Source organism: Hippoglossus hippoglossus, unplaced genomic scaffold, assembly GCF_009819705.1.
Source record: "Hippoglossus hippoglossus isolate fHipHip1 unplaced genomic scaffold, fHipHip1.pri scaffold_54_arrow_ctg1, whole genome shotgun sequence".
NCBI classification, from domain to species: Eukaryota; Metazoa; Chordata; class Actinopteri; order Pleuronectiformes; family Pleuronectidae; genus Hippoglossus; species Hippoglossus hippoglossus.
Window position 1 is genome coordinate 87,634 of NW_022986826.1, and position 10,588 is coordinate 98,221.

A 10,588-nucleotide genomic window follows, 5' to 3' on the forward strand; every position below is an offset into this window, starting at 1 on the left:
CCTCCACTGATTCGTCTGAACTCCGTCTTCCTGCACAACCAGACTGAGATGGTTCTGACGGCCGGCGCTGCCTTCTCTCTCATTTGCCATGGTAACGGTTCAGTCCGTTGGTCCAGCACTGCGTTTCGTTTTCTGCGTCAGGACAAACTCTCGGACGTTGTTGAGGTGAAGAGTTCAGTCCCGAGACACACCGGGACGTATCGCTGTGGGTACACTGACCTGAGCCTGGAGCACCTGAACACCTGGATCCACCTGTACATCACAGGTAAATTCTGCTGAGGCCACGCCCCTTGTCAGTTGTCACATGGTTCCAAATGAAAAGTGTATTTTCTGAGGTTTGTGGATCCGTTTCCTGTTTACTGTAGAAAAACAGCTTGATTCTACGTTTTTTTTACTGTTGATTGACAAATGACCTCCTGTCTCCCATCATCCCTCTGTCAGACCCGTCTGACCCGTCCAGTGTGTTCGTCACTCTTCGCTCGCCCCCTAATGTCAAAGAAGGCCTGGACTTCTTGTTCAAGTGTCTGCTCACCGACCCATCCATCACAAACTTCACCCTCCAATCAGAGGGCAGCACGGGGGATAGGGGGCAGGGCCTGCCCCAGGGCATGAACGTGACCTTTGACCCCCGAAGAGGAGCACTGATCCGAGATGTACAGAGGTCGTTCAACGGACGTTACGTCTGTTCAGGCTGGAAGGACGGGAGACAGGTCCGATCGAGACCTGTCGACCTGCTGGTGGTGCCCAGTGAGTCCAGCTGTCATCAATCAATCAATCACATGTTATCTGTCTCACATTCCCAGTTGGTCTCATAGATGTTAACAAGGAGCAACTTCCTCTGTTCTTAACTCAACTAGAGTCAAACAGAAACTTAGTGATCAGTGAATAAAGCTCAGTCCCATGTGAGGATCCTCTCCCAGGACACAAGTCCAACAGATGCTGATGGAACTGAACACATCAACACAACAACAGGATTCACTACATGAGAAGAACCAGTTTGTAACTTCATGTTTAAAGTGTTTCTACATAATGTCTGATGGAGATGAAGGAGCAGAGGAACTGAGGAGTTCCTGATGGTAGAAGATGTGAGGAGACGTGTTGTATATCAAGAAGACTTCTGGTGACGGCTGTTACACACCTGTCTGTCCACCTGTCTGTCTTTGTCTATCCACTAGTCTATCCACCTGTCTGTCTTTCTGTCTGTGCACTTGTCTACCTGACTCTCTACCTGTCTGTCTGCAGGGCTGCGTCGTCCACCCTGCCTGTCTGTCAGTCAGGATGAAATAGTTCGTCTGAAAGGTGAAAAGTTTGAGGTCACCTGTCTGAGCAGTAACCCCTCCCACTTGTACAACCTTTCCTGGACACACCCACACATACAGGTGAGCGGTCACAGGTGAGAGGTCACAGGTCAGAGGTCACCTGTGTGTTGACTGTTTTCATTCCATTAATGTTCTGCTTCTTTTCAGTCACTGAACGTGAGCATCAGCCATCACTATGGAAACCAGCGCCTGTCCGTCAACAGTACGGTGACGGTCTCTGCTGTTGAATTTAATCACAGCGGAACATACACTTGTACTGCTGTCAACGAAGCTGGAGTCGCCACGGTAACCACACAGCTCAGAGTTCTGGGTAAGAAGATAAAACCAAGACAAAAATAAACGAGTGAAACATTGAAATAAAAAGGAGAGAAAGAAAAGATGAATGAAAAAAGTGGTGGTTACTCTCTCTACTATTCTTCCTCACCAGAGCGGCCCTTCCTGATTATCTACCTGCAGCCCAGCCAGCATGCTAACGCTAACACCAGGACCATAGCGGTTAAAGGGGACCTGTTTGCTAATGTTAGCAGCATGCCAACGAAGCTAGACGCTAACATTAGCAGTGGTTCACTGGGAGTCAATGGGAAAAAGTTTGCTAATGTGAGCCCCAATGGCACACATATAAATGACGCTAACAATGCTAACACTAGCAGCAACAGCAAAGTGGAGGTACATGAAGGCCGAGATGTGACGTTAACATTCATGATAGAGGCATATCCTCCAATCAGGGACCACGACTGGACGACACACATCAACAACGATAACAATGATACACTGTACCAGGAGAGCTACAGTGCTAATGGCTACAGGTTAGAATGCTAACAACTACAGGCTAGCATACTAATGATTACACGTGAATATACTAATAATTACAGGCTTACATTTTCGGATTTCTACTGCAGAAACCTGCTGCACCACATAATTCCACCTTAAGGTTTGTTAAAGGGTGATTGTGTAGAACTTAATGACATCTAGTGGTGGAGTGTCATGTTGCAGCTGAAAGTATTTACATAATAGTATTAAATAAAAAGGATGTAAATATACAGAATTACATATAAATTATTTAAAAATAAAGTATTTAAATATAAAGAATTTAAATAAAAAGTATTTACATATAAAGTATTTAAATATAAAGTATTTGTATAAAAAGTATTTATATGTTATTTATATGTTGTTATTATTATGGTTTGTATAGGTGGTAATTTTGGTGTTTCTTTTGTTGAGGTGGTATTGTTATTGTTAAGGTTTGTTAAGGTGGTATTTTTCATGCCTCAGGTCAAAGGCGAGCCTGCTGCTGCGGCGGGTCCGTCAGGAAGATCAGGGTCGATACTCCTTTCATTACTCAAACTCATTCTTCAGTGGTTCACAGAACGTTGATCTTAGAATTTACCGTAAGAAACTTTACTTCCTTCTCTTTGTTTTTCCTTCTGATAATCACATCTATAAATGTTGACTTCCTGTTAAAATAAAATGTCCTCCTCCAGGTTCTCCCACTGCTCAGGTGAGTCTGCAGAATGACACGCTGACCTGCAGCAGCTTCGGATATCCTCTACCCACAATCCTCTGGTACACCTGCCCTGGGGTCCAGGACACGTATGTAACACTGACCTTTGATACCTTTGTTCATCGCAATCTGATCATTTCTATTTCTGAGTCTGAACAGCAGCTGAACATAAAGTTTGTCCTGAGGCTGGCGCTACAGGGGAAGTTGTAGGGTAATTGTGTGTTAGACAAAGTTCCATTCTGTATGTAAAGCTGTTATTACATCATGTTGTTAATACATAATAACACACATGTGAACTTCTGAGGAACCTTTGAGCAACAACAAACTTCCTGTTCAAACCAACAGAGATGAAATGATTCAGTTCGTAAAGGATAAAATGTACGATTACACTTCGCCTCTGCAGGTGTGGAGACGTCTCCACCTATCGGGTTCCTTCAGCCCAGGTGCCATCCCAGGAGGAGGAGGAGGTGGTGAGGACACTGCTCCATCTGCCAGCTGACAATGATGTCACTGTCGAGTGCGTCGCCTTCAATGAGCTGGGAGAGTCGCGTCACGTCTTCAGTCCTGGTGAGTCTAGTTCTTAAAGAACCTCGAGCAGGACTCAACATGTAGAGTTGAATAAACTGTTGTTTTTACGTTCTTTAGGAGAACCACCACCGTTCTTCACTCTGCCTCTGATTGGAGCTCTGACCGCTGCCGCCGTCCTCCTCCTGCTGCTATTGGTCGTCTCTTACAAGTGGAGACAGGTGCGTTTGTTGAGATGATGAAAATTCAGTTTACATGAAAAGATGTCACATGTTTGATCCCTCATGTTTACATGTGTCTGGTAAAAATATGAACCTATGGAGGGAACAGCGATAATAATTGGTGGAACATGAATCTTCTTCTTTTATTAGAAACCAAAATATGAGATTCGTTGGAAGATCATCGAGAGCACAGACGGAAACAGCTATACCTTCGTTGACCCCACTCAGCTGCCGTACAACCACAAGTGGGAGTTTCCACGAGACAAACTCCGCCTGGGTACGCAACTGTGTGTGTGTGTGTGTGTGTGTGTGTGTGTGTGTGTGTGTGTGTTCCTGTGCTTATATCTTTGTGAGGACCATTTTAAGAATAGCCCTACAGAGTGAGGACATTTTGTCTGGTCCTGACTTCTTGAATGGACTGTTTGAGGGTTAAGACTTGGTTTTAGGATAAGGGTGGGGTTAAGTTTAGGTTAGGGTTAGGCCTTATGTCAATGTGTGTGTCTGTCTGGGGGGTTGTTTGTGTGTCTGTGTGTGTGTGTGTGTGTGATTCAGACCTTGACCTTTGACGTCTCTGTGTATCAGGTGCAGTTTTGGGTTCGGGTGCGTTCGGGAAGGTCGTCGAGGCGACAGCGTACGGACTCGGAACCGACGACAACATCACCAGAGTTGCCGTCAAGATGCTCAAACGTCAGTAATTTATTATTTTTGTAATTTTTTTTATTATTATTTTTATTTAATTTTGATGATGTCATCTGATTTGTTAATGAACAGCGAGCGCTCACTCAGAGGAACGTGAAGCTCTGATGTCCGAGCTGAAGATCCTCAGTCATCTTGGTTACCATGACAACATCGTCAACCTGCTGGGAGCCTGCACTCGAGGAGGTGAATTCATCTGCTACTGGAAATTGTCCCCTGCTAAACTACATCCTGTTTGTTTGAATAAAGTCAAGTGAATTTAAAATAAATTAAAACATGAACATGTGATCAGGATGGACCAATCACCTCGGAGCTAAGAGCCACAGACAGGAAGTCAGAAAGTTTACTGTCTGTTTGACTGACGCTGTAACCTTTGACCTCCATCAGGCCCCATGCTGATGATCACAGAGTACTGTAGCCATGGAGACCTGCTGAACTTCCTACGGGCTCACGCTCACAACTTCATGACGTCCGTTCTGAATGTGAATGAACATGAGGAGGAGGCGTTCTATAAGAACCTCGCAGCCCAGAACACCAGAGTCAGGAGGTTTGAGTTCTTCTGTTTCAACCCACGGATTGAAATCCGACAGAAATTATTTAACTTAAAGATATTTAATTTAGTTCGTTTATTTCATTTTCATTGTGTGCATAGCTTACAATGACAAAAAGGTATTCTGATTCTGATGCTGCGTTCCAGACAACTCGGATGTTGGATATTGAAGTTTCTGAGTTGTGACTTCCAAGTGGTGCATGGTGATGACGTCGTACGTAAACAAACATTTCTGACCGTAAGAATGTTTATTTGTCTCGTGATGAGATAATTCAACTGTGACCAGAGCAACCTCTGTTCATACAGAATCAAAGAGGAGGGAGACAACGCCATTTTATTATTATTATTATTATTATTATTATTATTATTATTATTATTATTATTATTATTATAACCAATATTTTTTGCTTTATACTTAGAAACACATTCAATGCATAAGAGGGAGAGAACACTGTCACTGTCACAAAGGAAGAAACCAGAGTCTAACAGAAGCTCCAAGGCCTCAGCTACAGGATCAATGTCTCCATGAGTGCCGCCATTGTTGTGTGACGTCACTCAACTGCTGCTCTGTGAACTAGGGATAGATGAAGTTTCCCCGAGTTCACAAATTCGAACTCTGATTGTGAGGCGTCCACTGCACTTTCAAGTAGGAGGTCGGAAAATTCCAACATCTGCGTTGTCTGGAACGCAGCATGAGTTCAAGCAGTTCTGACCTTTGACCTGTGGAAACACTGAGTGACATCAGCTGTCGTCTGACGTCCAATCATGTGTGTTTCAGTGACAGTGGAATCTCATGTTGTTCAGAGTATCAGGAGATGCTGCCAGTTCAAACCCAGAAAGGTAATGCACCTGAACGCACCTGAACACACCTGAACGCACCTGAACACACCTGAACGCACCTGAACGCACCTGAATACACCTGAATACACCTGAATACACACCAGGTGCCTGTACTACGGGGGTTAGGGCTCCGGAGCAGGTTAGCCGTTCAGCAAGGTACCTTGGTGATTTACCCCAATTAGAAGGGCCCACTAATCCTGCTTCGCAGGAAAGGGCCCTGAACACACCTTAACTCATGTGTGTGTGTGTGTGTGTGTGTGTGTGTGTGTGTGTGTGTGTGTGTGTGTGGGAGGGGGGGGGATATTTCATCAAATTAGCTAGCTAACTTGAAAGGTTCAGCTTGAATTAGCTTCAACTCCTGTTAGAAGTGTCCAGGAAGGGTCCTCAGTGAAGGAACCGGAAGCTGCTGCTGACCCTCTCAATCTTAGCATCAGTGGATGGGGGGGGGGTCCAGATTGTCAGTGATGCCACCTTCTCTCTGTCGGCCATCTTGTCGTTGGTCACGTCGTCTTCAAACTTAATGATGGAGTTGGAGCTGTGCTTGGCTGTGTAGTCGTGGGTGAACAGGGAATACAGGAGGGGGCTGAGCACACAGCCCTGAGGTGCGCCCGTGTTAAACCTGCCTGTCAGGAAGTCATATATCCAGCTGCAGGTGTCTCCAGGCCAAGATCAATGAGCTTGAGACGAGTTTTAAGGGAATAATGATGTTGAACGCTGAGCTATAATCAATGAGCATCCTCACATATGTATTCCCTTGGTCTAGGTGGGTGAGCGTGGTGTGGGTCGCCAAGGCAATGGTCTGTGGACCTGTTTGGTCTGTGGAAACTGAAGAGGGTCCAAGGTTTCAGGAAGGGAGGAGCTGATGTGGGTTATGACTTGTCGCTGGAAGCACTTCACAATGACTGATGTCAGTGTGACAGGCTGGTGGGAGGCCACTGGTTTCTTAGGGAATGATACATGTCATAATCAACGAGGCAAAAGAGACGTCAGGACAGAAAATTGTGCAAATTATTAATAACTGTGAATGAGCCTGATGAAGTTTGGGTGAAGCCCTTTGACCCAATGACCTAACAAACTTTATTTTGTCACATCCCAAGAATCTGAACACAAACGAGTATTAAGTCGTCTCTAATAAAAAGTGAAGAGTGTGTTTTAAATAGAAGTAAATCTGTAAATATTAAACCTTTAGCTGTAAAAAAGATGCCACAGCCACTAGAGGGCGACGTCCAGCTGAGCCCTTACAGCTGCAGAGGAGGTGGAATAGAGGGGGGGCACATCTGTGATGGGGGGGCCCTATGTCCAAGGTTTTGACTTGTTTAACTCCACAGGTTTGAGTCTGTGATGATCCTCACTAACACTCGTCCGTTATATCTCAGTGAGACACTATGTTCTTGCAGAGTCACAACATGCTGAAGTGATTCATGATTTAAAATCTACAGAGTTGTGTAGGAAGATGGAGCCAGTTTGACTTGATCTGCAGCTACAGAACCACAGGAACAAAGAGTTCACACCAAATAGCTTTTACACACATCTTTGAATATAACTTTTTACTGCAGGAGACAACTGGTAGTCATAGACCCAAATGAATTGTGTTAGTGGAATGGCTTGAGCCTGAAGTGGAAGTTGAAGCTAATTCAAGCAGAACCTTTTCACTTATAGTCAGGATTAGGGTTTAGCTACTTTGATGGAATGCCCCCCTGAACTAAGCTGTCTGTCTCTGTGATGTCAGACCTGTCTCACTCTCTGTCTTTCCCTCAGGTGTGCACACAGACGGCCTGTCTGTCCGTGACCTCATGGCCTTTTCCCTCCAGGTGGCTCAGGGTCTCGACTTCCTGTCCGACAGAAATGTAGGAACATGCACACAGACACACACGCACACAGACATACACACACACATGCAAACACACACACACTCACACAGACAAAAACACACAAACATACTAACACATACACACGCACACAGACAAAAACACACCAACGCACACACACTGATTGTTCCTATCAGATATCAGCAGCAGAGCTGTAACTGTCTCTCTCTCACCTGTCTCTCTCTCACCTGTCGATCACTCAGTGTATCCATAGAGACGTAGCAGCGAGGAACGTCTTGTTGACTCATCTTCGTGTTGCAAAGATCTGTGACTTTGGTTTGGCTCGAGACATTCACCATGACGACAGCTACATCGTCCAGGGAAACGTCAGTACACACTGTCACAGTAAACAACAACAACACGGTCAGGGCCCTGAACTAAGAAGCAGGATTTGTGGTCATCAGGTAACTTCAGGTTAAATTCAGAGTTTTCTGAACAGCTGACCTGCTCCAGGTTAACTTGGAGATAAGAGATCAAACAGTATAAAGCTCCGCCCACTGACCGATCCCTTCCTTTGAACCATGACATCATGTTCTTAGAGGATCCGTGGAGCTGGTGTGGATTGTTCGAGTCTCTGAGGAGGACCAGGGTCTTCAGAGACCCACAAGATCCTTTGAGCTCCTCTGATGAGCTTCTGAAAGATCTAGATTCTCCTCAGAGGATCCGAACAGAACCAACCTGACCCGTAGGAGCAAAGTGCTCCCAGTACCACAGACTGCAGCTACTTCACCTGTTCACTGTGGCTGATGCAGAGAAACTCAATCTACATTTTACACATTAAAGTCTTTTCTCTAGTTTCTATTGTTCTTTATGGTTTTATACTTATGTTCATTTAGTTTCTGACTTTCAAACCTCATTGTACATGTGTGTACTGATATCAATATACAGTAGAAACAGTCACAGTGTTGTACCTGTTGTATTTTAAAGATATGATATAGACTATAAGTAGACTTACTTATAGTATATTTATAGTTAAATATGTTGAACTTGCTTCGTAGTACAGGCCCCAGCTGATAGAGTGAACAATGGTGTGTTTTATTGTGAAACTTCCTGTGTTTTATTGTGACACATCCTGTGTTTTATTGTGACACATCCTGTGTTTTATTGTGACACATCTTGTGTTTTATTGTGACAGGCTCGTCTCCCAGTGAAGTGGATGGCGCCGGAGAGCATCTTTCAGTGCGTTTACACGCTGCAGAGCGACGTGTGGTCGTACGGCGTCTTATTGTGGGAGATCTTCTCTCTGGGTAATCTTCGATCTCATGCTGATCGTATTGATTATTGATCAGTCACTCAGTTTGTTAAAATCTCTGAAGACAACAGTGTCCTCTGTTGCTATGGAGATGCCTGCATCAGACCTGTGACATCAGAGTGACATCATCATATTATCCCGCCCTCAGGCAGGAGTCCGTATCCAAATGTTGCCGTGGATACCAACTTCTACAAGATGATCAAAGATGGCCGCCACATGTCTCAGCCAGACTTCGCTCCAGCGGAGATGTAAGACAACACATGATTGAATGTTAATAAAGATATTTTGAATCTGACTCACCGGTCCTCGCAGGTATCAGCTGATGATGCTCTGCTGGAGTCTGGAGCCCGCCCAAAGACCAACCTTCAAAACCATTGGTCAGCTCATCAACAGGCTCTTCCCCTCCACCAATGACATGTCGCCACATCACAGCCACCAGGTGAGGAGCAGTTACAGAGCGGAGGGAAATGTTCCCTTAGCTCTGACTGACAGGCTGGTGTCCCCTCAGGTGACGGCGTACAGGAACATCGACGAGTTTAAAGAAGAAGAAGAACAAGAGGAGGAGGATGTGAATGGAGAGATGGTGAAGAGAGGAGAAGAAGAAGAGAACGGACAGAGAGGTAATGAACACACAACAACATCAGCTGTTGATAAAACACAGTTATTCTGTGAACCTGACATCACTTCCTGTCCGGATCCTCAGAGCGCCGTGACGATGGAGAGGAGGAGGAGACAAAGATGAAGAACATTTATCAGTCTTCTTGATCGTCCAATCAAAACCGGTTTATCACTGTTTATTAACCAATAAGAAGCAGACCTTCTTATCACTGCTGAAAACCTTATGGATAAACTGAGGTAAACATGAAACCTTTATTGAAAGATTCAGTGTCAACAGACTCAAGGTCACATGATCTCTTTCTGAAACATCAAAGGTGTGTTTTCACACGTTGTCATGGTAACTCAATAAAGATTCATCTTAGAGAATGTCACTGATCCTCTTTATATACAGTCAGTGATCATCTTTATATACAGTCACTGATCATCTTTATATACAGTCACTGATCCTCTTTATATACAGTCACTGATCATCTTTATATACAGTCACTGATGGTCTTTATATACAGTCACTGATCATCTTTATATACAGTCACTGATCATCTTTATATACAGTCACTGATGGTCTTTATATACAGTCACTGATCATCTTTATATACAGTCACTGATCATCTTTATATACAGTCACTGATCATCTTTATATACAGTCACTGATGGTCTTTATATACAGTCACTGATCGTCTTTATATACAGTCACTGATCATCTTTATATACAGTCACTGATGGTCTTTATATACAGTCACTGATGGTCTTTATATACAGTCACTGATCATCTTTATATACAGTCACTGATGGTCTTTATATACAGTCACTAATGGTCTTTATATACAGTCACTGATCATCTTTATATACAGTCACTGATGGTCTTTATATACAGTCACTGATCATCTTCATATACAGTCACTAATCATCTTTATATACAGTCACTGATCATCTTTATATACAGTCACTGATCATCTTTATATACAGTCACTGATGGTCTTTATATACAGTCACTGATCATCTTTATATACAGTCACTGATGGTCTTTATATACAGTCACTAATCATCTTTATATACAGTCACTGATCATCTTTATATACAGTCACTGATCATCTTTATATACAGTCACTGATGGTCTTTATATACAGTCACTGATCATCTTTATATACAGTCACTGATGGTCTTTATATACAGTCACTGATGGTCTTTATATACAGTC

General features: G+C 43.8%; 1 protein-coding gene across 2 annotated transcripts in view; it reads left to right on the forward strand.

The window, feature by feature from the left end:
- Positions 1 to 9,756, forward strand: part of LOC117759004 (macrophage colony-stimulating factor 1 receptor 2-like) — a 14,338-nt gene extending 4,582 nt beyond the window's left edge. The window contains exons 2-22 of one of the 2 annotated variants that reach the window (XM_034580984.1): positions 1 to 265; positions 442 to 747; positions 1,243 to 1,379; positions 1,467 to 1,629; positions 1,747 to 2,125; positions 2,592 to 2,707; positions 2,801 to 2,909; positions 3,224 to 3,387; positions 3,466 to 3,566; positions 3,717 to 3,843; positions 4,149 to 4,253; positions 4,338 to 4,448; positions 4,650 to 4,809; positions 5,591 to 5,652; positions 7,411 to 7,499; positions 7,724 to 7,846; positions 8,656 to 8,767; positions 8,921 to 9,020; positions 9,085 to 9,205; positions 9,278 to 9,392; positions 9,476 to 9,756. The exon at positions 1 to 265 is cut by the window's left edge and continues 2 nt beyond it. In XM_034580984.1, coding sequence (XP_034436875.1) covers positions 1 to 265; positions 442 to 747; positions 1,243 to 1,379; positions 1,467 to 1,629; positions 1,747 to 2,125; positions 2,592 to 2,707; positions 2,801 to 2,909; positions 3,224 to 3,387; positions 3,466 to 3,566; positions 3,717 to 3,843; positions 4,149 to 4,253; positions 4,338 to 4,448; positions 4,650 to 4,809; positions 5,591 to 5,652; positions 7,411 to 7,499; positions 7,724 to 7,846; positions 8,656 to 8,767; positions 8,921 to 9,020; positions 9,085 to 9,205; positions 9,278 to 9,392; positions 9,476 to 9,537 — 3,027 coding nt within the window. In that variant the 3' untranslated portion in view covers positions 9,538 to 9,756. Of the gene's footprint in view, positions 266 to 441; positions 748 to 1,242; positions 1,380 to 1,466; positions 1,630 to 1,746; positions 2,126 to 2,591; positions 2,708 to 2,800; positions 2,910 to 3,223; positions 3,388 to 3,465; positions 3,567 to 3,716; positions 3,844 to 4,148; positions 4,254 to 4,337; positions 4,449 to 4,649; positions 4,810 to 5,590; positions 5,653 to 7,410; positions 7,500 to 7,723; positions 7,847 to 8,655; positions 8,768 to 8,920; positions 9,021 to 9,084; positions 9,212 to 9,277; positions 9,393 to 9,475 lie in introns of both variants that reach the window. The other variant, XM_034580983.1, reaches the window with a different exon arrangement.
- Positions 9,757 to 10,588: the final 832 nt, after the last annotated feature.